The 26,136-nt window shown below is 41.8% G+C and overlaps 2 protein-coding genes across 8 annotated transcripts in view; both read left to right on the forward strand.

Moving 5' to 3' along the window:
• sobpa (sine oculis binding protein homolog (Drosophila) a) overlaps positions 1-15,039 on the forward strand; it is a 41,025-nt gene extending 25,986 nt beyond the window's left edge. For 2 of the 4 annotated variants that reach the window (XM_034576371.1, XM_034576372.1), the window contains 3 exons: positions 5,026-5,121; positions 10,684-12,724; positions 14,098-15,039. In XM_034576371.1, coding sequence (XP_034432262.1) covers positions 5,026-5,121; positions 10,684-12,723 — 2,136 coding nt within the window. In that variant the 3' untranslated portion in view covers position 12,724; positions 14,098-15,039. The remainder of the gene's footprint in view (positions 1-5,025; positions 5,122-10,683; positions 12,725-14,097) is intronic. The other 2 variants (XM_034576373.1, XM_034576374.1) reach the window with 1 other exon arrangement.
• An 8,299-nt stretch (positions 15,040-23,338) lies between these two features.
• Positions 23,339-26,136, forward strand: part of rock2a (rho-associated, coiled-coil containing protein kinase 2a) — a 37,188-nt gene continuing 34,390 nt past the window's right edge. For 2 of the 4 annotated variants that reach the window (XM_034575950.1, XM_034575949.1), the window contains exon 1: positions 23,433-24,313. In XM_034575950.1, coding sequence (XP_034431841.1) covers positions 24,215-24,313 — 99 coding nt within the window. In that variant the 5' untranslated portion in view covers positions 23,433-24,214. Of the gene's footprint in view, positions 24,314-26,136 lie in introns of all 4 variants that reach the window. The other 2 variants (XM_034575951.1, XM_034575948.1) reach the window with 2 other exon arrangements.

Here is a 26,136-nt window from a genome sequence, read left to right on the forward strand (position 1 = left end):
GTATCAGGGACATTTGGGATGAGCTCCGCTGCGCTCGGCCGTGCTCGTCCTTTGATTTTTTGGGGAGCCTGTCTATATGACCGTCTCTTCTTTGAGAAATGCAGTACTTTTGGCAGGTGACGGTCGCACACACCTGGACATATATCTGTGCCCAGATGGAAGCGAGCACGGTGGCAGCTGGTGAGACGTCCTCTCAGGATGGCTGAGACGCCAGAGGGGAGCTAGGTGGCCGACGTCCTGCTCTGTCCTTCTTATAAGGAAGTTTAGCTGGGTGGCAGCTGCACTTTACTGGCATGACATCTGTCTATCAATCTATCAATCTATTGTTCCTTCTATCTATCTATCTATCTATCTATCTATCTATCTATCTATCTATCTATCTATCTATCTATCTATCTATCTTTCTTTCTTTCTTTCTTTCTTTCTTTCTTTCTTTCTTTTCTGTCTGTCTTTCTTTCTTTCTATACCTTTGTCCTTCTGTCTTTCTTTCTTTGTTTCTATCTATCTATCTATCTATCTATCTATCTATAAATCTATCTATCTATCTATCTATCTATCTATCTATCTATCTATCTATCTATCTATCTATCTATCTATCTATCTATCTATCTATCTATCTATCTGTCTGTCTGTCTGTCTGTCTGTCTATCTTTCTATCCATCCATCCATCCATCCATCCATCCATCCATCCATCCATCTATCTATCTATCTTAATTCCATCCTCTTTATCTGTGTGTGGCTCCCAGTGTGAGCCTCACGCCTCGTTCACAGTGCCAACACCTCATTAGTGCAATGTGCAAATGAACTGGCGCAGGGCCAGAGGGTCAGAGCACAAACTGGAGACAGAATAATAGCACAATGATGTATCTTTGTGTGTGTGTGTGTGTGTGTGTGTGTGTGTGTGTGTGTGTGTGTGTGTGTGTGTGTGTGTGTGTGTGTGTGTGTGTGTGTGTGTGTGTGTGTGTGTGTGTGTATCCAGATTTCTGCTTAGATTAATGTGTGAGTGCGTTTACCTGACGCTAAATGTGTCCATGGGATTTGTCAATTTGAATGAAAGGGACAGAAAATAGCTGAAGGGTCAACTTACATCCATTATTCTAAATAACCATGACCCCGCTACCTCTGATTTTGTTTTCTACAACCTTGCATCCCAAAGTTAAAAAATCCTCCGAAAATGTTAGTGCTGAACAAAGTTTTCTATCAGTTACTTGTACTGTATCTGAGACACAAGACGGCAATATTTGATTTAGGTGATGGTTGGAAAGGGAAACCCTACCTGTAGGTGAGGGAAGCAGATGGAAGCAGAGGCAGACTCAATCAGTATTTGGATAAGAAATGCAAAGTATACGCCAGAATTACCCTTTGGTATCACCGAGAGACGAACAGAGCTGGGGGCCAAATTACCCATGACAAATCAAAGGTTGCACTGAGCAATTTGAAGGGAACATGATCTGAAAGGAAGCTGCTCGGGCCAGCAGTTCACCTGTCAGTGGCTTAGGCTCAATGTGTGTGTCAGCTTGAGGGCTGCGAACGCTGTGATGAACATGTATAATTGAGGTTAAATCTTCATTTCTGATAACGGCGGCTCCGTGCCCCATGGCTGTAAAGTATCAACTAATTATATCACACAGAGGTCGATGTTATATAAAGGTGCATTTCATTCATTGAAACACAATGAGGCAATTTGGCATTGAGCCGGGCAAAGCTTCTCCACTAACTTCTTTGGAACAAAAATGCCTAAAAACTGGCACAACAGCAGCGACTGCCTCAGTTTTCACACTGCGCATAAGGAGTGAGACACATCAGAGAGCAGCACCGGGCGGCTCCACTTCCAGCTGGTGTAAATGTGTAAAGGAGTTTCCTATTGTTATATTAGCAGCGCTGTCTGAGAGAATCATTCATATTATCTCAAGTCATCTAATGTCATTGTTATTTCTACAACAATACATTTTCAGCATGGGTCGCTAAGTACAGAATTACCAAACACATTGCCAAAACTGCTGAATAGTGTTATACCTCTTTTACGGCTAAATAAACAGGTATATGCAGGTTTTATAAATGCGGGTAAACATGCATCATGTTCGACGGAAATTGAGTGGCTCGCTTCCCTCGCCGTTTGGCCAAATTAACATGTTCACCCTGGTGTCCTGGAGCTGATTAAAACCCATGTGCCGACTGCAGAGTCATTTGACCTGGGAGTGATTGCCGATTGTGTCCATTCCCATTCCAGACAAAAGCCAGATGTTAGTGGGTGTGAGTGGGTTTTTGTGACCAGTGGAAAAGAGGCTTTAGTTAATAATAGCAGAACAACAGAGTTCCCATGGTAAATGGTAAATGGTAAAAGCTCTGTGTTTATATCGTTTTTTTTCCTGTCCCGATCACTCTAAGCTCTTTACAGTAATGTGCAGCACTTTCTCTTTCGCACGTCAATCACACTTCCAGCACAGCCGTTAGGTGTTCAGTATCTTTCCCAAGAACACTTTGCCAGACAAAATGGGGGAGATTGGATCAAACTGCTGACCTTCTGGTTGGTGGATGACCTGCTCTACCTCCTACCTCATTGTTATATATGTGTATATACAAACCAACCAAGTATTTTATTTTGAAAATTAAATAAGTCAGGGCACAGACTGGCAATGTCAGTCAGCAGCATGGTTTTATTTGTTGCTTATCAATCAACAACCTGCAATTGACTTTAACCATCTAATACAAAATACAAATTTTAACTAATTGTATTAAAATTTCAATTATGGCCACAATTTCTGGCAGCGTTTGAGGTGTTGTTAGATGTTCAACAGTGATATAAAGATAGCATAAAGAATACAAATAACTCAGGATGAAAAAGAAGAGCCATATATGTAGAAGACACCGACGAAGAGCTTTTGGTGATAAGGGCCGACACCGATGCCAATGTGCTGAAAATGGAGAATCCTGCTGCATTTTTCACATGTGAGAGTCAAACTCCGGAGAAAGTCTGGACCTAATTATACAGACATTTTCCGTAGTTCATGTCTGAAAATGGCTTGAGTAAAACTAGTTTTCAAAATGGGTTCATTGCCCAATCAGAAAGTATTCAAGTTATAATTCTGTTCCTTGTGAGGAGATTTATGTATCATGCCAGGGTTTTACTCTGCAATAATGATGAGCTTCCTTTACTTAATCCAGGATAATTATGACTAAATGAGTAAAACATGATGCTAACTTGTTATGTTGCTCAAAGCTTTGACAACAAGTCAGAAACAAAGCATATGTTCTTCAGCTTTAACTGCACAGAGGGACCTCGAGCTAACATTAGCTAACACGAGGGCTTAGTAGCAGATCAGGTTGTCATATGTCAAGATACGGCTTACTGTAGCAATTTCTCTGCAGGGATTGGGTGGAAAAGCCATTTTAATGACACTTCTCACTTTGCCACGTACAAATGTTCCACCCAAACAAGTTCCGCCATGACATTATTTTCCAGGGGCACCACTGATGCATCCTGGGCTCGGCACCACCCGAGACAAAAAGGGTGCACACAGACAATTCTCCAGCACTGACAACAGCACTGTGGAGATACGTCTGGTTATATGAGACTAGGGTGGGATGGCCTCCAACAACTGTAATCACGCTCGGTTCACTTCCCGTTCAGACTCATCAGCTGACTGAGACTTTGACAATGTGAACTGATCGGAGGGGAGCGCATAAACATGAGCTTGTTGATTGCTCTGGTTTCTAGGCTGAGGGAATACGTTCCCTTCAGCCTCTTATTTGTTTTTCCGAGTGGAAGATATCAGCAACTTCTAACCACAGAGGTGTCAGCAAACCAAAATGGCTGCCAACATGTTGGTATCCATCCATCCATTCATTATCTATACCACTTATCCTGTAAGGGTCATCATGGGGAGCTGGAGCCAATCCCAGCTGACATTGGCTGAGAGTTGGGGTCCACCCTGGACAGGTGGTCTGCATATTACAGTGACAAACTATTCATGCTCACATTCGCACCTATGGTCAATTTAGAGTCTCTAATTAACCTAAGCTTCATGTCTACATTCTTTCTATGAGGTCAGTAATAACCACTGTACCACCGTGCCACTCCACATGGTTGGTCGGCAGATACAACAAGCCAAAGTCCAACCATGATCTAAATATCACATCATATCAGTCGATTTGGTCTGTTTAAAAGATGCTGTGCATTTATAATTAATCTGATTATTTTTTATATATTTTGGTTTAATTGTGAAACCAAAATATTTTGGTTTAGTAGCCTAAATTAAATTTAAATTAAAAAGAAATTTAAAGGGCTTTGAGACTCCATAGCTTTACTTCATTCAGTTCAGTTATGAAAAATTCATTTTAAAAACATGAGACAATTTTGTGTGACATTAACAATTATGTACCTACTGCACATGGAACACAATACAAATATTTAATTTAGGCTACTAATATGGTGTGAAAAGTGCTAGCGACAGGGGAAACCATCTTGGAATAGTGTGTAAAGACCCAGGATTGAATGAGTCTGAGGTTTTCCTTTTGTTTCCATGTTGTAGGTCTTTTTTGAGAGACATTTTGACATGTCACAGTAAAGCACAGGTGCACATACAGTATATATGTATTATCATACAAGAGTTGAAATCATGTAATTCTCAGCAAAGCTCCAGAGCATCAGATCAACAAGAATAGGAGGAAAACTTATCTCATATCAACAGCTTTAGCTTCGTAAATTTGTACATTTGTTTTTCATTTTAAATATGTTTAATTTCCCCTTAAATAAACAGGTGTCTGAATGAACACAGTGTGTGGTAGTATCTCAACACTCAACCACACTCGTGCATGCATACAAACTCACACACAGTTTTGTTTCAGAGGATCCTGTTGATTGGTTTGTTCACAAACCAATGATTGTTCACCCATTTTACAGTCACCATTTCTGTTCATCTTTTTCAATGTTGTTTTTTTCTTTTCTGAGTTTCCTTGTTGCTTCATATCTTCCTGTTTATTTTTGTCCATTCGTAAAAAGAAGCCATTATTTCTCCCCCCCAGGCGAGAGACGACGATGGCCTCGGTGGGAAATTACCCCAGAACAGCTTTACTCAGGACACGCCCAGGCTTGTCTTCAAGACAAACAGCGATGTGCTTGTAAGGACATATCCACTTAACACCAGACAGAGTTTAAGCTTGATGGCTACTGCACAAATATGTTGTGATGTTGTTCTTTGTTAAAAAATGTGTAATTTCCTCCTGACGTGTCACTGGACTGGTTCATAGTCGGCCATTACTGTAAAAGCACACATCACACATCAGACTCAGCTCAGCTCAAAACATTAGACACAGCACACGAGTGGCTCTTCTGTTTTACATTAAGTTTACATACATTTCAGTTTAAGCTTTTCATAACTGTTTGCACGCCTAATCATTTGCTTTGCTCATTTTCATTGTGCATCATATTCAGTGACTTGTGTTGGGGATTTGAAGGAATTTTCAGACAAATAAGAACTCTATATATATTGTAATGATAAGAAATGTATATTGATAGTATGAAATGTGTGGATATAATTGCTAATTATTTTTTTGTATTTCTTAGCATTTTAATTTATACATGTGATTCACATACTATTCATAATTTAATGAAAGTAGTTTTCATTATCGCTTCTATTGCATTTATGGGATTTGTCACATAATGGAGCTGGAGAAGAACTCAGATGAGGCAATGAAAAGAAGGTTTTGAACACGACCCTGGGTTAGCCAAACATTTTTGGATCAAACCAACAAGCAGAAAAACTGAATGAAACTTTACAATTAGAACCAAAACGACATGTTTCAATCATCCATCACAGCCTATAGACAGATTTTGTGCACCTGCCAAACTCCTCATAGTTGTGAGTGTGCACTACCATTTATTATTGGCACTTCTGGGGCTCCCACATTCATTTCTGCCTCTAAATGTAGTGGTTTGGTCAGCAGCTTAAACTTATGTTATTTATGACCTGGCTGATTGTCTGACTGTGTCTTGGCCCATTGGATTTCATATTAGTGACATTGATGTTTCCAGATCCCAGCAGTTACTACATGTGGGAAAACAATTAAAAAAGGGACCTTTTTGTTCTCTTTAAAGAAGGAATTGTGCTTATTTGCCTTTTTTCTGAGAGATAGAGAGAGATCAATATTACTCTGTAAACTGAACATGAAGCTACAGCAGCAAGCAGACAGTTTCCTTCACACTCGACTCTCGACACTTCACCTGGTTCTTTCTGAACATCACTACTGCATCCACACCACTACGTTTTAGTTTGAAAAGTTTTGGTTTTAAAACGCATCCCTGCCGTCCACACAACTGTGAAGTTTCTGAGTGGCCCTGTTTCAGTTTGAATTCTCCGCAGCTTAGAAACCTTGTCAGCCGCATTCGCTTCCTCACCCACATTCGCTTCCAACACTAAAGGTCTTTGCAGCCCAAGTCTGTTTATTGGTGTGCAAAGACATTTACTGCCGTTAACAGTTCCACCTCATCGTCACTCAGAGAACATGAATACCTCAACTTTCTTTTCACCATTGTTTTTTCTTGTTTGTAGTATTTTCTGTAACTAAACAACTAACTGCAGATTTGACAACCTGCTTCCTTTTCAGAACCACACACACATGCCCAGTTTTCAGGTGTGTTAGCATAGACAGAGGATTATTGCTGGTGCGGAGCTAAAACGCAGATATTTTTCATTTTAAAATGCTGTTTTGAAACAAAAACGTATTAGTATGGATGTAGCCTAAATCAATCCATGTAAAAACCAAAACTGTCCAATATAATTCCCCTAAAAAACAGGAGATGTTGTTTTGCACTTTTAATTTCCCACGGATTAGACAAATAAAACATAAAGCTTCCAGGCTTTAAGATAAGGTGATCAGGCTTTAGCTTCATATTTAGATGACAGTGAAATCGATCTTATGTCTCATCTCTCAGCAAAAAGCAGAATTTCCCCGAACATCTGTTTTGAGACCATCAGACAGTACAACCCAGCAGGTCTGAGTCATCACTCTTACATCTGGAGTTATTTTATCTGGAGTGTGTGCTGTGAAATATAGAGCAATTGAGTATCACCTGGCTAAGTGAGAATGGCCTTTGTGTGTCACATTCACTCTGACTGATGGTGATGGCTGGCATGATAAGAGCGGTGCTGTAGTGATTGTAGCTCTGCTCCTCTCTGGCTTTTATCTACAGTTTAAACTTTTCATGAATAAGTCAGGAACAGTGAGGATTCATGTTTCCTATAAGCCAGGTCATTTGAACTGTTGATGAAGATATTTTAACAAACAAAGCCTCTGTTAGCTGATCGAAAACCACAGTAATAAGCCCACATGTTGCAGAAGTTAGATTTTCTTGTAGTAGAGCTTTACTCTGTTTTCTTTTTCCAGTGGACCAGGTGCTTTAAGATGGCGACCTCTTGCTATGTACATAATCTACATTCTGGACAGAATCCACAGTGCAACAGACACAGTGTTTCGATGGGACCAAAAAGCAAGCGACCGGCTCCCTTCAAGCACCTGGTTCATTTTCATGGGTTTAATCCTTGTGTTCTGCTCGATGTGATTACGCCAGCAAGTGTCAAAAGAATCACACATCAACGTTACACAGGCACTTTTCCTGCTTCATGCTCAGAAACCTCTTCATGCTACATATTAAACCACTTCAGGCATCGTATGAAACTGTACAACCTCTGCCTCTCAACCCTGTGCATCCTCCTCTCTTCTTCCTCCTCATTATCTAAATCCTTCACATCCTCTGCAATCTCTTTAACATCTGCAACCTCTTCCTCACTGCCTGAAACTTCCTCTTCCTCCTCTGCAACCTGTTGATTCACAACCTGCAGTATGTGTCTCGTGAAACCTCTTTCTTCTCTGTGGCTGCTGCAATTAAGTCCTCTTTTTCCCATCCCTTAACCCCTGGAGAGCGGCCTCCGATCACCATTTCAAGTCTCACCTCACTTAACTTGTTAAATCAAACTAATTACACACTAAACTAGCCTGTCCTTGATCTTGGGACTGTTAGATTTCCCTGGGTTCTTCTCCGGGTCAGAGGGTGAGAGGAGGATAAAAACAATGACTGCCGAGGCGATCGCACTTGTTTGGAGGCACGATAATTGTTGTAAAGCAAATGGTTAAACTACACCGCCGATGCTGGTTCGTTGGCCACGATGAAAATAAATGACCATAATTACACTCAACTGCAAACATCTGTGTGCAGGAGAGGGGAGAGAGCGGGAGAGAGAGAGAGAGAGGGGGAGAAAGCACAACTCCATTAGCGTAATGTGCAGTGAAATTTCACTCACAGTGCAGAAAGTCGTTAAGTGCTCTCCATCTGTCTTTCTGAGTCGAGGAAAATTTCAGTACATTTATTATTTAAAATATCCTGGGCCTACCATTATCAAACTCAACTTGCGAGAGCACCTTTCGGACTTTTACTCAGTCACGGCTCATTGAAATAGCTCGGACTATATGGGCAGTTAAAACGTGTGGAATTCAAGGGACTGACATCCGAGCTCTGTAATCCCACTGTAGTGTTTAAACCGAGCAGATGCTGTAAAGTCAAGTCTCTGGTTTTTGCTGCAGTTTTCTGTTTTTCCTGAGCTCTATTCATTTGAAAGTTTCAAATAATTCCTCCTGAATTGCGTTCATGCCAGTTATTCTACCTGAATGACACTGCATACTTAACTTAATACAAATACAGATCTTTCAAATCTGCTGTCCTTGAATCAGTCCACATTGTACAGGACAATCTGCTGTTAAGCGCTTCATCTATATAAAGAACCTATAATATTTTATCTGTGTAGCAGCTGCAGAAAAAGCATGCTATGTAGTCTCTGCAAATCCTGGCCAGTGCTACAGTGCATCTGCCCAATCAGCCCATGTGAGTCTGCTGTCTTTCAGCGGCTGCCAGGCAGCATCCTGCCAAATACACCAATGTTGCTATGCAGTGTACAAAGAGGAGTTTATCCACCTTCCGGTTGCATCCTTCAACTTATTAACATTCAGCAGGGGGGCTTAAAGGTCTATGTGATGGATGGATGTCGTTGAGGGGTCTGACAACTGATTAATGCCTTAATTATCTCCAGCGAGGACCTGCCACTCCTCCCAGAGCTGACAGAGTGAGCTGTGTGTGGCCTGACGAGTAACGCCGTGTTCGGGGCTCGCCCACTGCTATCTGCTCTACCAGGGTCACATTCATTTTCTTCCCAAAGAAAAACTTGCCGTTTTTGTGCTGAAAAGGTGTTTAACAGTGATGAGACAGTGCAGCAAGGTGTTGTGGGAGCTTTGCCACTGCAGTGAATAAGACAGACAACTTTTCATTGGAATGTCCTCATCTTTCAGAGTCAGAATCAGAAAAACCTTGTTGATGTCCGCATTAGGTATTGCTTTATTTGAAAGAGGATGTACAGTAAATGAGTAAAAACTAGTATAAAATAGTAATAATAATAAATAAAAGATAAGTGAATAGAAACATTTGCAGAATGCAAATGTGCAAAAAGTGCAGGATTCCAGTATGCAAAACAGATTAGCAAAACTACCATAATTTTGTTCAAGTAAACTGAATGTAAATTGTAATGTGGGCTAACAGTAAATTAGCAGTAGTTTAACATCAGTATACTGATGGAGATGTGGAGTACTACATGCAGAGGGTCCAGCTCTGCCCCTGGACTGAGCCAGCCTTATGAATCACTTTGTTGAATCTGTAGGTGTCAGACACCCTCAGGCTATACTTTTTTGTGACTTTCCTTTCACAACGTACATAAATGGCAATACTTGTCATTTTGTGTTGGGAAATTAAACCATATATAGTATCTAAATGACTTTTATATTTAAAACTACTGATCTCTGGTTTTAACTTCCAAATGACAATTAATCTTTTAACATGATGTGTGTTCAGCCAAACATGATAAATATATTTTAAAACAGTATTCAAAGTATTCATCATTCGATTGTAAACCTAAAAACCTAAAAGAGAAAATAAGAATGTTCTGCATTACACTATTACCACAATCACCTGATGTAATTCAGTATTGACCGCTCATTGAGGATAAACATTAAACTATCTATCTATCTAGCATTTAAATTTGACTTAACTATAATGTTTGTCAACTAGTTGGCAAATACTGAAGGACCAAGTGTGGACTGGCATTTTAGGGAAATCATCATTTTGGCTTGTTATGCTTCAGGCATTGGTCTCCCAGTGATGTGTGGTTAAATGAGACTGAGAGTCTTTATTGCCAACAGAAGGTGTAAATGGGCATTCCTTGTTAGGACAGGAAGTTAAAGACAAAGTCACTTCAATAGCACTTAGCACTCATGTGCACATTCACCACTCAGAGAAGTCAGGAGAGAATTGTAGATGCTTGCACAAACACAAACACACACACGCTACATTACATAAATAGAAGACATACAGGCATGTACATTTATACTGACTTCAAAGTTAAGTGTTTGCTCTTGACAGCTCTGTACAAATAGCCTATTCAGGAAGAGCAACACTTTCTTTAAAAATAATCTTTTTAAAACATGTATATCTCCAGATGGCATGGAGGCTGAGCTTCTGCTTTACCAGGGTACTTCAGAGGAGAGTTGTCTTGTATTTCATCAAGAGCAAATTAGATGTCTTTTGTATGCAGGGTAACAGGTGCTGATACAGTGTGTGTATTGTGTGTGTTTTTGTTGCAGGTGTGTGACTGGTGCAAACATATTCGCCACACTAAGGAGTACCTGGACTTTGGTGCTGGTGAGCGGAGGCTGCAGTTCTGCAGTGCCAAATGCCTGAACCAATATAAGATGGACATTTTCTACAAGGAGACACAGGCGGCACTGCCTGGTGCACTGTGTAACCCAGGACATGGGCCTGGTGGGGAGGGTAAGCCTGAGTGCGGTGGAGGGGTACAGCTGCTCACTCCAGAATCCTGGGGAACACCATTAACGGACCTACGACGTAGAGCTCCCTCACCAACCACGAATTCTGGCTTTGCCCCTTCTACTTCTTCTGCCACCTCCCCCTCAGACACTGCTGCTCTCTACTCACCGTCCTCCTCCTCCTCAGCCAAGATCCCCACACCCAGACCCCATGAGAGCCCCACACTCCCCCATCCACCTGTTCCCACTTTGCACCCACCAGTTGGAGTTCCCTCTGGTAGCCCTCCAATGGTAATGACACCCCGGGGGCCTATGCCCCTGCCTCTGTTCATGGAGCATCAAATGATGCACCAGATACGTCCTTCGTTTCTTCGCCCCTCTGCCCACCCAGCAGGGCCCCACAGCCCACTTTCAAACCCTATGATCCCTGGTATTGGTCCTCCACTTCCTCCAAGGACCTTTGGTTCAAGCCCCATGCACAGGCCCATGCTATCTCCACATGTCCATCCCTCAGCCAATCCTAACCATGGCATGATGCCTCCCTATCCTGGTCTCCAAATGCCAGGCCTGCCCCATTTCAACATGATGCCCAATGGACATATGCCCCTGCCCCAAATGATGAATTTTGGCATGCCATCATTGGCCCCATTGGTTCCCCCACCAACTCTCTTAGTCCCTTATCCTGTTATTGTACCCCTCCCAGTCCCAATACCTATTCCAATCCCAATTCCCATGAACCCCAAAATGTACAGGGACCCACCAGAGAGCAATGTCTCTGTGCACAGTGCTCCAGAGTCGTCAGAAGCTTCAGTTTCTGGGCCGCACTCTCCAAGTTCCTCTGGCAGTGACCCAGGGGAGCACAAAATAGAGCCAGCCAGTGCAGAACATCTTTCTCCTGTACGTTCAGAGAGAAGCAGAATGGCATTAGTGGACTTGACTGTGAAGGCAGAGGAAAATTCAGGCAACCAGTGTCTAACCAGCAGTCCCAGACTTATGGATGGTGTTATTGATCTAACTGTGGGCCAGAGGTCATGCCAACAGCAGGTAATTCAGAGGATGCTACCTGAGGTCCGGGTCAAAATAGAAGCAGAGGCTGAATCACAATCTCCACCCGCTGCTGGGTTGGGGAGGGAAGGGAAGGGCAGTCGTGATGGTGGGGAAGGGGGTCTCTCACAGGGTCTCCTCAGTGCTCCACTGCTGGAAGGAGCCACACACACAAACACACTGGAATCATCAGAGCCACCATCCCACAACAACAGCCTTTCTTGCAATGGTGATCCTCCAGCGAGCCAGCTAAATCCCTCCATCTCCATCTCCAGCCTCACCCCACCACCCTTACCCAGCACAGCACGGACCCAGCCCCAACCACTGACCCAACTCCAAACTAACCCTGGTACCCCATGTAATGTCATAGTCAATGGTACAGGATGGCATCCACTTCTCACCCCTACCTTTGAGTCTTACCCTGACCGAAAAAGAGACGGGGTTGCAGGAGAAGGAGAGGAAGAGGATCAGCCAGCCAATGGAGAGCTGGAGCGTGAGGCACTGAAAGAGAACAATTGCTCTGTTGGAGACTGGGAGCCAGGGAAGCGGCGCTCAGCACAAGACGAGATGGTAAACTCAGTAGAGGGAAAGCCAGACCCTGACTCCAACTTGGAGGAGGGCGAGCATGCATATGCCCTGCCACTGCTGTCTGCCGGAGGCTGTGTGGTCATCCAGCCTGTGCCAAAGCCCGGCGCTGACAAGACAGCCATCCTGTCCTGTTCCATCAGTGCACCTTTAACAGCAGCCGGGAGCCCCGACCTGGAACCGCCACTGAAGAGGAGGTGCCTGCGAATCCGCAATCAAAACAAATGAGGTGGGTTCAGCCCCAGTGTGCTCCCACACTTGCACGCACTTGTGTACATTTTGTATTTGCACACTGTACAAATATAAAGTCACACAGATTTATTCAGTAATATGTTTTAATTCCTATTGAGATAACCATAAAATTGCTTAGTTTTGATGTTATTGTCATTTTCTGTTAAGACCAGTATATCATGATCATTTCCCAATTTCCCAACATGATGCTTGATTCATGGGCAAACACAGTGTTCCCAGTTTTGTAGTATCAGCTTAATTATTATTCAATAAATAATAATGCATTCCCCTCAAGCTTTAACTCCACAGGGACAGGTGTACCGATGAGGTGCCCTGCACTCATATGGACCGATGCTGAACAGCCTCTTAAAGGGTTAAAAAACCAGGAGGGAACATGATATGAAGCCCATTTGTGAAATGAAAAATGAAAGAATACAGAAAAAAGAGGTGTTAATACATTCAGATGATACAGGGGATTTCTAGGATTTCCCCAGATGTCTTATGCAAGAACAATTGAACGTATTTAAATTGAAATTGAAATTTAAGACTGAAAAGAGATTTTTTATATAAATATATGGCTTATACAGCTGTTACTTTAGCTGTGTGTTACTTTAACTGGCGGAATCCTTCTGTGAGCTTCAGAAATGGCACATTTTCATGTAAGAGGATTTATTCAACACATTAATGACACATTTAATGATGCACTGAAGTTGTTAATTAAATAAAATTGTATTAAAGAGCAATTGAAGACCAATTCAAATTGTGGTAACATGAGGCGAGGACTCTGAATTAGAGTAATTAAATTGTGAGTACTGTTAAAAGCATCCTTGCGGCTGAGATGAATGGATGAATGTGCTATAACCTTCAGACGCACAATTCCTGATCCCTGATACCTGAGAAGGCAAAATCTATTTTCTCTATTTCACCTTTGCTACTTGCCTACAATATAACAAGACATTCATTATGAAATATCTAAAACATTATGTAAAATGTATGCCACCAGAGAAGCAGACGCTGAATATTTCATTCTTTATTTACCCAAAAGTGTCGTCAAGCCGATACTGATGCTTGTACCAAAGAAAATAAAGGAAGGATTATAAAGCACCTCTGAAAATCGCCTTTTCTTCAGTTTAATGGTTTAAACCCCTGTTGGTCTGAAGTGAACACCTTCTATCCTGTCTTTAAATTTAAAGCTGGGGCTGCCTGCTTCAATTCATGCATCGACTTTTGGGTTGGGGTTGTGTGTGTGCGTGTGTGTGTGTGTGTGTGTGTGTGTGTGTGTGTGTGTGTGTGTGTATGTGTGTGTGTGTTGGGGGGGAAATTTGCTCACCCACTGACTCAGTCTAAATCTCCTCCCACTCTGTTTCACAGATGGATGCTCTGAGGGATGCAGTGCCATCAGTGACACTCACTTGTCCAACCCCACCTCCAAATCCCACCCCTCCCCACTACACCACTGCACACACAGAAACACACACTCACACACACTTTGTTCTCGTCCTCACCCATCGTCCAGTCTACCAGCACCACAAATCGCCTTCAACGACTGATGAGAGTCCAACCAAACATGTTGATGTGTATCATAGCAGAGCGAACAGGACTTCTTTTGTCTGTGTGACAAAGACTCTAATGGACTGAACGTACAGATTTGATGTCGTGGCCAGCAGGAATCGTTTCAACTTCTGAACTGCAGACTGTGTGTCCCTTGCAACAGGAGGACTTCACCCTGCTGCTTCTGTCCTCATTTGGATTCTCTCAGCCCACACTGTCCCTTATACCTTATACACCCTCCCCTGTCAAAGTACCCACTCTGTTACCCACTGTAGTGTACGATATTCAGAGCCACTGTTGGGAAGCTAGTGAGGGAGCCTAGAGAGAGATGTCCATCCTTCTCTGATAGGCTCCCATTTAGCTCTGACCTGATGCCACACCACAGTTAATATCTCAACTCCAGCAAGTGTTGTTTATTTACCTCACACAACTTGTCACTAAGGGTAAGTCAAATTTCACAAAGTCTAGACTGTAGAGCCACAGAGTTGAAAGATATCTATCTAATAATCTTCTCAGCCTGGACTTGTCCACAACCATTAAAGAAACGTATTTGCCCACTGGACACCGAGTGTTTGGGGGAAATTCTGATGGGTGGGAAAAAGACACATATCAGTTAATGCAATGTAACTGATGGACAATATGAAGAGCTTTCTGAGGCTAGAAAAATGTCCTTGGACATTAAATCATCAATTGTGTTAAGCGTTATTCCAACTGAATCAGCAAACTGGAGGATAGAATATTAACCTTCACCAGCAAATGATGGCGTGTGAGTGGAATCATGCGATCTCTGCCATGTTCCTGTGGCATCTACTTGTTTGCTCATAGAAATCACCAAATTTAAATATATATTATTATACAAGAATGAGACAGAGTTGTCATGATAATCATTCGTACTATTTACATTTTCACATCCTCTGGAACACAGCTTGTGTACTTGAACGTGAGTGAGTAACAGTAATGTGGGCCCCTGCTGTCTGAGAACATTTCAGTGCTTACTGCTCACCCATAAGAAGTGGGATGGCATGGCAATGTGGAAACTCTGCCAACCTGCAATAGGTACTTGCTACCGCAGGCTAACACTTAATCTTTTCTATAATACATTACCAGTGATGTTCCTGTCATGGGTTAGTTTGAGACTGACTGCACTGAATTTAGAGGGGGCAACGGAAAGCCTGCTCTTTCATGAATAATTCCTTTGGGATCTGTAAAAAAAAAAAAAGCTGAAATAACACTAGAGAAAATATTTCCACAGTAAACACACTGAAGACAGATTCATTTATTTTTAAATAATTTGGGAAATCTATACACATTGACGCTTGCTTGTCCACTGAACCGACCCTGCCAAATTAAACTTCTTCTCTTGCCAGGGCTTATTTGTTTTGAGCCAAATCTAAAGGCGGTGTTGTCCTTGATTCAGCGCTGTGCTCTATGTTCAGCTTGAGGGGCAGTTTAGGTAAAAACATCACAAACTGTAACTGTCATTAAACCAGATTGATGTGATCCAGTTACACTGTGGCTTAAGCCTGTGAGCCGAGACACCATCACACAAAGCCAGCCATTTAATTGACACTCCTATGGAGGAGGTGCATTTTACCAATGCGATACTTGGTGTTATCATAAGCCAAAGGCCTGGTGTGTTGAAACAAAACATCTCGCCTAGTTTTCATCAAGATTTCAACCGAAAAATTTGACCAGATAATTTATGGTTGCCAATTTAACAAGCACTTATTTAAAAAAAAACAAAAAAGGAATATCGAGGAGAACAGAAGTGAATGTCAGAAGCAGTATTACCCTTGTTGTTTCTCTGCAAGTAAGGTTTTGGACTAAAAAAGATAATGTAAGAGTTGAAAGATTCAAAATCATGTGTTACATTGGTACAACCTTGTCCTTTCTCACCTGCAACCTGTCATGATGAGACACTGATGAGCCATTCTTTGTCCGAATGAGGCCCAACCTTTACTCACACACATGCACGTAATAAGAATACACGCACACAATGCACATAGTAAATTAGGCTTTGTGTGTATGTGTGTGTGTGGCAGGTGCAAGCAGAGAGCCCAGTTGAGATTACAAAGTGTTGACTCAGAATAAGCAGTGTGCAACTCTATCTGTTGCCTGTTAGTCAGGCATTTAGGCTTAGCTCGCCACTTGCCAAGGCCTAGCTTTGGTGTCACTTTAAGCATTTTCACGCCATCGCACAAAGCAAAAGCAGTGAAAATGTTCTTTTTTTTAAACAGACGTCTTTTGTCTTCTTTATGTTTTCCTGGTCATAAGTAGAAACAATCCTTTTTATAGTTCTTTCACGGATTTCCATATGCACCTAATTTCTAAAGAATAGAAATTGAGCGAATGCACCCCTGTTGCAAAATGGCAATTTCTCTATCAAACCTCATCTGTGATCTTGCAAGTGAAAGCACAAAAACCAGGGATGATGTAACTTAGAAAGCTGACACTGTAGCCTCAAGTGGCTGTGCTGCAGAACAAATACATACTGTAACAATACTAAACCAAACGCCACCGCCACGACTTTGGAGACCATTAGCCGCCCAACACACCCCACACTATTCTAACCAGAAACCAAAAAAGGTCTCTCATTTTTTTAACGACTAACATTTGTCATATTGTATTTATTATTTATATCCTTTTTGTAAATTTAATTTCTTAAAAAAAAACGTGTGTAACTTTTTAAAAGATGATTAGTCCCTCCAGGTTGCAAAAAAGAATAGTAGCTACATCCCAATACACAACAGCACCACTGGTACAGATGTGTCGTTTCTCTGATGGTTAGAAAGATTACAGTTTCCTGTGTGTTAGTGTTCGGGCCTGCCCATTACTCTGTGCCATGCAGTTAAAAAAGAAAGGTGGAAAACTATCATGTTGGTCGTCCCATCTGTTTCGGTGAGAAGTTTTCACAAAATAATCTGTGTCCTGCTCGCTCGTTACTTTGTAGCTCAGAGCCGACGGCCTGCGGGCATTTTCAAAAAAGACAGAAGACTGACTGTAACAAAAGTGTTATGAAACATTTTGGTCCTGTTCGGTGGGAGAGATGAATGATGGTCTTGCGGGTAGATTGCCATAAAATGTACTGAGCACGCTGATGTTAATTAGAGCATGAACCCTTTCCACCTCGGCCACTCCATTAGCTTTTCTCTAGCACCACCCTCAGGACAAAATGTCAACTGTACAGATCCAATATCCCAAAGTAATTGTTTAGATTTCACTTTAAGGAAAAGTTCAACATTTTCGGACACGCACACATTTGCTTTATGCAGAGAATTAGATGAAAAGCTTGATACTACTCTTATATCTGTATGTTGAATATGAAGCTAGAGCCGGCCATTTGTTCGCTGAGTTTAGCATAAAGACTGGTGGAAAAAGCTATAGCCTGGCTCTTTCCAAAGCTTGAAAATAAATACCAGCATCTCTAAAAGTCCTCATGTTAAGCTAAGCTAACTGGCTAATGGCTGTAGTTTCATAAATGTAATTCCCAAAATGTGAAAGTACAGTATTCCTTTAAATTTGCTTCCAGGACAAATGCAAGTTGATATGTTGACCTTTTCCTGACCTTTCTTCTGCTTCCATCATCAGGCCAAATTTGCAATTTTAGTCTATTTTATACTACTGGCTGATCTCCCAGTCTTTCTCTAAGTGGGTTAGAAAAGGTTTAGGGGCTTGATTTAAACAGGAACTATCAGAAATCCATTGTATCTGTTTTCCTCCCTCGCTCTACACCTTTACACACACATACAGACACACACAGATAAAACTACATGCCTAATATGTCTGGTCCTAATCTGCATCATGTTGTGTAGCGTTACAAAAGGCATGATGTCCATGTCGGAGAAAGATACTGAAGATAGGAAACCATAACTCTCGCGTGGAAATCCTGGACCAGTGAATCAGTCTTTTGAGATGATGAACTGACTCGTGACAAACCTCCAGCATTCCTTTTTTGATGATAGACTACAGGCCCCGGTCAGCAGCCTGAATTATGCAATGACAACTAACTCCAAACCTAATAGAGGCGAGTGGTCCACAGACAAAATAAAACATGACTGGACTTCATGTTACTTTTCAAAAACAACAGAGAAGTTGCCTTAACTCTTGCTTGTATAATCTCCACAGTTAAGACAATGATGCTTGCTTGTAAAGAAGACTCTCCCTTCTTTGTACAAAACGAAATATACCAGAAACAAACAACTTTGTTATCTTGCTTGTGTCAATGTATAGATGATCAGCTTTTTCTGTAACTTGTATGGACTGTCACATTTTTGCTAAGACGAATCCTTCCTCAGAACTTTCTCGTTCCTAAACATCCGATCTGTTCGACGTTTTAACTTGTGGTGGACTGTCAATCTTTTTGTGTACATTTTATAATATTATTTATTGTTGACAAGATTTTTGCATTCGCAAATGATAACATGAAGACGGTTTGACCTGAGCATTATGTTTCATTGTAAAGGCCTGGTGATCAGTGAAATGATTTTTTTTTATTATTGAAATGGAGAAAACGTGATCTTCTGGAGGCGATGATCTTCTGTCTTTTTATTATGACATTGTAACATGTACATAACAGGTGGCCAAAATTGCTTTGGAAAATGATCTTTTTTTGTGTTGTAACAGTATTTGTTTTATCCAGTGAATTGCTCATGAAGACAAATAAATAAGAGGAACACACAGCTCTGTTTCACATGGGTCATATCTGTGCAAATACATTTCACTGTAAGTGTACAAGAAACCTACGCATGTACAGATCAGACAGAACATTATGATAAGAGATCATGTAAAACTAAAAATAGTCTTTTTGCACTGGTTAATGGGAGATTTCAACACATTCTTTACCACATCATTAACAACCTGTCAGAGTCAGCCGAAACCTGTGAAAATCCTGATCAATAAGTTGCCTGTGAGTTTCAAAGGCGTCACACTTCCACAATAAAAATCCTCAATACAAAAAACAGAAACAAATGTGTAGAGTACAAAAGACATTATTCTGTAAAAGCTGACACAATTGGGCAAATTGCACACTTTGAAACAGTATATAATGCTTTTTACAGTGTTCCATATTTGTTTATTTTATACAGACTTGTGAAATTCAGAAAAGAAAAACATTCAAAAAAGCTCCTAAAACAAGGATGACAGAAAACCCACCAGTCAAATGTAACCATGCTAAAATGTTGTTAATAATTAAAACACAAGCAATTAAGTGTTTAAACACATTTTCGAAACACTGAATCATTCATACTAGTTAAGCTTTGGTTATACTTAAATATTGATGACCAAGACTGAGTGAATTGAAAAAAAAAAGAAACTGCACCAGAAGTAATGACTCCTTACTGAGAATTATCCCACCAGTGATGCAAGTGATTAAGTAATAATTTACAATTGATATTACGTGCACTGATAAAATGTAACAATACGATGCTATTTCTAATGGAATTATCGATAAATCACCAGAAGACTTAATGTGGTGACAATAAATAGAAATATACTAATTGTAAATGACACGACAGATGTTATTCAACCACTCCAGCTGTTTTGACCTCATTTGTTAATGTGTTTAATTTGAATGAATTCTGACTGTCTGCGGATAAGGCATGTGAATTTAATGGTTTATAGCACCATCTTCTGGCTTCTTAAAGTATTAGCCCACTGCTCAGTATGGAGTTGTATACGCACTATCCTCTGGTGTTGTAGGACATCATCCCAGAAGATATTTGTCATCCATCCTAACTGTGGGCTGCCTTCGACAACCACAGGTTTCTGTTGCTTTGGCTGGCACCACCTCTTGTCCCACCTTTCCACAGGGAGGAGGTGATAGGTGAGGAAGGCGGCGGCGGCGACCCCAACAGAGGGAGAGAAATGCAGACAATCTGTCCTGCCAGTGACTGTGACCACATCCTGGACATATGTGACTCATTGGCATGTATTTGCTGACTGGTGTAATGCCATGCTGCATCCACTTCTCAGCCACTGCTCATCTTGTTCCCCAGTGGGACTTACAGACAGTGTTAGATGGTCTTATAGGCCCACTACTCTGTGCCTCATGTGTGTGTTCTGCTGCTACATGGACTGCACTGTGGACCTGTGGACATCCAGCCAGCTGTTTATCTGCTATGGCATGTAAGCTTAGGGGCTCCACTGTCAGCTCAGCATCTTCCTCATTTATGCAATCCACAGTGGGGGGTATGAGCCCCCCCACTGGGAGGTATAGAGCCGGGGCCTTTAATGCGCCTAAGGGCTCATTAAACTAGGGGGGTCGCAGACCTCTACTGCTCTGTTTAGGGGTGTATCAGTGAATGACATCTGCTTGGTTCTGTCCTGATTGTCCCCTTCCACCTTTGGGCAGTCGTCCCTCAGAGACATGACCACCAGAGTGGTGTTTAATTCAGTGCATGAGGTGCCGTCTGAGGGGGATGGACTCCACAGAGCTGGTGTGGTGGGTATATGTGGGTTTAGGGACCCTTAAGTGGGTGTTGCCAGAACTGTGGAATTAGGGTTGTGTTTGTTTTTTTCTGTTGCTCAGTCAGTTGCTTGCCATGAGAGGTCAGGGTTGGGGTCTAGCGAAGAGTATATCAGTCCCTAATAGGGTTGACTGTTGAATCCAAATGCAAAGTCTGTTAGAGGGCAGACACATGTGAAATAGAACCAGTAGTTCCTGAAAACTTTACTACTATTTGTCCTTATTGCATTAATTTTTCAAGAGGAAACCCAAATATAAATCGTTTTCCATTTAATTCAAAAGACATGATAATTATGCAGCAGTCTTTTTGACAGAAAATAATTTTAAAAAAATTATAATAAAATCTACAATAAATAAATGTGTATTAAATAAAAAGTAACAGTGTTAGACAATAAATTTAAAACTGAGTTTAAATGATGAGTGAAGATTCAGTGACGCCCACCAAGTGGTAACATGGGGTGAAAATGGTGGTTGTCTGATCTGTGAAGTAATGCAAACAGTGCATCTGCTGCTGTACCAGGGTTTGCTTGAGCTTGTGTGTATGACTGCTCCATTACTGTGGCATTTTCTCCACATGCAAACTAACTGTTCCAAAGAGAGAACATGTAAATGCATCACTTCCTGTTAGGAAACCACATTTTTCCTATACTGACCAACTGTATATTAAATAACACATTTACAGTAAATGGCTACAAGTTGAATGAATCTTGCATTACATCAATAAAAGTGACATCAGTAAAACAGCTATGTCTGTAAAATTAATAAAGTTCATGATAATGAAGCTGAGGGGATTCATCTGTGGTCCAACTGCTCCCTCTGTTGTGTGAAACAGAATACATTACATCTTTGACTACACAGACTCATACATAGACACATATTTGACAGACAAACACTCACAGAGTTTATCAGATTGATCAATTTCATTATTTCTGTAAATCATAATTAAGTTAATTAAAATGATCTCCTGAATGATCCTGGTGAACTATTCAAATTATCTTTAATATTATTATCAAACCATGATTATTTTATGTTGGATAGTTGATCACTATGCAGAATTTTGCAGAAATACATAGATTCACATGAAACTGAATTGGAAAACTGGCATTGGGAGTGGAAAATTATCAGTGGTGTTGCAACAGCGTAGGAAAAGCAGCAACTGCCTGGGGCCCCGAGCTGAGGGGGCCCCCTGAGAACAGCCACATTAGTCCACAGCAACAACAATCGTGTGGGAACCCCTTATGATCAGCTATGTACTATGAACAGCACCATGGTTGGAAACTAGAGTGTGGATATATGAGCTGAGCCTGAAGGAACCTGATGGGACACGACGAGTTGGGCTGAGTTTAGACAAAAAGTTTGAGATGATATACAGGTTTGGCACTAGGCTTTCTACTGGATTTTTTAAGATGCACGTGCCTGGAATCAGGGAAAACATCGTGCTTGGGTCAGGTTCAGGCACAATAAACAGAATGCCTGTCGGGGTCTAATTTTCTCTCAGGCTCGGTCGGGTTCAGACAGAAAATTGCGGCCCGGGCCAGAAAGGCTCCAACAAGGCAACATGCCACTAACTTTTTTTTGGTTTGATGCCTTTGGCCCAGAAAGTCCCTTGAAACGCTCCCAGTAATTATTTTGTATTTTACTGCTGTTAGAACCATTTTTGCTAATTCTATTATCATAAATTTGATAAGTTAGTGAGCTTTAGTGATGTAAATTCTTCTAACTTATGATTTGAATGAACTTTCTGAGTAATTATTCTGGTTTTATTATTTGATTTATTATCTATTGTGATTAATCAGATGGGCTGTGATGGAGGGCCAGCAAACATAGGAACGTATACGGGAGGTGGGCCATCGGCACAGTCTTTGACCTCACCTTAGACTATGTTCTGTTAGTTTGTTTGAAGTTAAAATAAATGAAGGCAACAGAACCAGCGACCAGCTAAGTCAAGAAGTGGAGCCTCATTAATGTGGCAGAGATAAAAAGAACAGGCCAGGACAAGTGTTAATTTGGAATTCCTTAATAGTATGATACATTTTAAAGCCATGATTACAAAACTACCAGAGCTGGAACATTTCATCCAAAGCCAAATTTGGTCCACATCCCATATAAACCACATCCGGCCCACATACCACAGAAGAATGGAAGGATGGCACTTGGGTGGTCCACTCCTGAGGTGAAGGTGGCCTCAATTTGTTTTGTGGTATTTGGGCCTTAGTCACCATTTAGCATATCGGCCACATTAGGTTCACATCCAGATAGCACCTTGCAGAGAGCAGCGCATGTTTCCCCCAAAAAGGCCCACACTGGTTTTGGGATATTTGGGCCATGTTTGCTGGTTCACAAATGGACCACTTTAGGATCACAACCATTTAACCCAGGCTACAAGAAGTGCAGCATCATTGCCTGAAGTGGCCCACATCTGTAAACTAGCTGGGAATGATACCAATGCAGAAATGAACTTTATTTTGAAACTGTAACTGAAATTTGTAAAATCAGAGAAGTGCCTTCTTGACGTCAATCCAATTATAGTGAATGATTATATGGTGTTTTTATATGGTGTTAGCATGAAGGTATAAACAAGTCAAATACAGGTACAGAGCGAGAGAGGTGCAGGAGGACAGGACAGGTGGCTTATGGGTAACTGAGTCCTCGGCGTGTTGCTGTAAGGGGGAGGGAAAAGACTTGAGACTCAGTGTTTGTGTAGATGTGAGTGAACGAGCAGGAATCCAGCCGCTGGAGGACTTTTTTCTCTTCGAGCTAAACTCGTGAATGTTTTCTCGCCTGGAGCCTGAGGCGAGGACGGAGAAGAAGAAGAAGAAGAAGAAGGAGGGAGGGAGGAGGAGGAGGAGGACAGATGCGAAAATGCGAGAAGAAATCCAGGAAGAGAGCGAGGGCAGCTTATTAAAGATTCAGCGCGGGAGAACAGACGTTATCGCCCGTCCAGAGCTGCGGCAGCACCGGGAATAAACTCACGACTCTCCGGGCTCCGGGCGCCAGCGAATGGGCTGAACCGAAGCGGGCTTTTGTGGAAGAAGCGAGTCCGAAGTGGGTTTTTTTTTTTTTTTAAGCGGAGACCCAAAGGGAAGGGGAGGAGAGGGGGCGAAGAAAACGCCCTGCTGCCGCTGCCTGTTGCTGCGGTGTCCAAATTCAAACTTTATCGCCGAGTTTGGGGGAAAAAAATGCCTCCTCCATTGAAGTGAAGGCGGAATTCAAATGTAAACTTTATTAGCTAAACCGCTGGCAGACAGAGGAGCCGCTCACTTTGCCACTTTTATCGTGTGCGGAGTGTTTCCCTCGCGTTGGGAATATTTTCATTGTGCACTGTATTCCTGTCGGAGGCGAGTTGGGTGGGCTGCGAGCCCGGGGCTGCTCCGCTAGGCCCACGGCCATTAGCCAGGAACAAAGAGGGTTCACATGTAAAAACTTAAATAAACTACTCCTATCTCGACGAGGTTTGTCGAAACGAGCGCAGTCATGTCGCTGGGCGCCGAGAGGAGGATGGAAACCCGGCTGAAGAAGCTGGAGGGCATGATCCGAGACCCCCGGTGCTCCGTCAACCTGGAAAGTTTGCTGGTAAGTCAAGTGGGAGACACCTCATCGATTATTGATGATGCCATGTTGTGTAGTCGCTGAAACGCTAGACACGTATGCACACACTTCAGTAACGTTATACTATTGGTATTTACATCCACTTCCCCCTCTTGTTATTCCCCAGTTGTGACCTGCTGCGAGCTGCTAGCTTGGTTGTTTTCCTCAGGCAGACTGAGACATGCAAAGTAGCATTTTGCTTTTTTCATCCGATTTCTGCAAATTATAAAACTACACCCCCCCTCTCTCCCCCCCCCCCCCCCTCCCTCCCACACACACACACACACACGTATGTGTATTTGCATGCTTTGCTGTAATGATGCATTGATTTGAAGGATCAGTCAAAGTGAGGTCCTCATGGTGGACAGACAGTCTGCAGACAGGACAGGCCTGATGGACAGTGCAGACGGTGCAGCTCTGTGAAGCGAGTCCACAGATTAGGATTAACTAGCAGGGAGAATTCCCCCCCACTCACAGTGTCTATGGAGACGTATATTTCTAATATATATTAGGATTACTAACTAATTCAACTCCTGCGTTGGTAACAGTTGGGCCCACCAGACCTGGGTACTCCCACGGCCCATGAGATCCTCACACCCACTCTGGTCTCCCTGCACTGATGGATGATTAGGGGTGTCCACCCACTGTTAAACAGTTGTTTGTGTATTTGAGTAACACAACAAACTCACATCTGATTTTAAAGAAGGAAAAAAAATAACTTAATCATATAATCCTAAAATGTGTATTATCTGGGCTGCGTTGTGGTCTCTTTGGAAGCACATATGATATAATTTTTACATTTAAAACAGCAAAATCACAGGAAAACAATGCAACAGAGCATGCTATCCCTTAACACGATTACAAAAAATGAATTGATACACATCTGACCCCAATTTTCAGACATTTGCTTATTTCCGTATCCCTAAAATATGTGTTTACATGACCTTCCTATAGCTTGCGACCAGCCAATGAACAGTTGCTTGCTTACATGCTTAAAATGTCTGCTGAGCCCAATGAATTGTCCTAATCTTCCAACTCTAAATGTCATTTTAAAGACCCAAGTATTATCCAGTCCTGACTGATATTTGTAGCATGTGAATCATACTGGTTCCATTGAAAACCTTTTCCTTATGAGCTGTGTACTTAGCTGAACTTAAGGGAAGTGAACTGGTGTATTTCTGACACAGTTTCCCTCTGAGGTGTAGAGGTCGTAAACTGAGATTTTAAAACAGATTTTTTTTCTTGATGTCACACTGTAAGGTGGAAGTAACTTTATTTAAACATCATTTGCATCAAATGATAGACTAGCCTGGATGTTTGTTGACGACTTCTATGAATGACTTGAAATGAAATAGCAGTTCTCTCTGATAATCAGACTATGGGTGAACCAGTACTGTGCAATGGATGTTTGAGAATCATACACGGGCACAACAGAATTTAGTATTGATGTTTTAAATTATACTGTACTGATTCAATCTATCTGAGGAGAAAGGAAACCATTGTCCATTTGTGCAAATGGTAGAAGTTGGTGCTTTGTTTTGGACAATTTGTCTCAATGCAGTGGAAACAAGACTTAGTGCAATACTCTGAACTGTGTACTAAGGAAGTTTAAGGAATGTGCCCTTTGACAGATGTTTTTTGGTAAGTTTAGTGATGACATAAAGCTGAATAAGGCAGTGGAAACATTCTTCAGCTATACCAGTGTATCTCTTTGACATTGGGTTGAAGTTGGAAAGATGATCTTCTGACACTTCAGATTAACACTTCTTTGCCAAAAACTAAATTCTGGCGTTGGTTCTGGATATTTT

This window comes from Hippoglossus hippoglossus, chromosome 22, assembly GCF_009819705.1.
Source record: "Hippoglossus hippoglossus isolate fHipHip1 chromosome 22, fHipHip1.pri, whole genome shotgun sequence".
NCBI classification, from domain to species: Eukaryota; Metazoa; Chordata; class Actinopteri; order Pleuronectiformes; family Pleuronectidae; genus Hippoglossus; species Hippoglossus hippoglossus.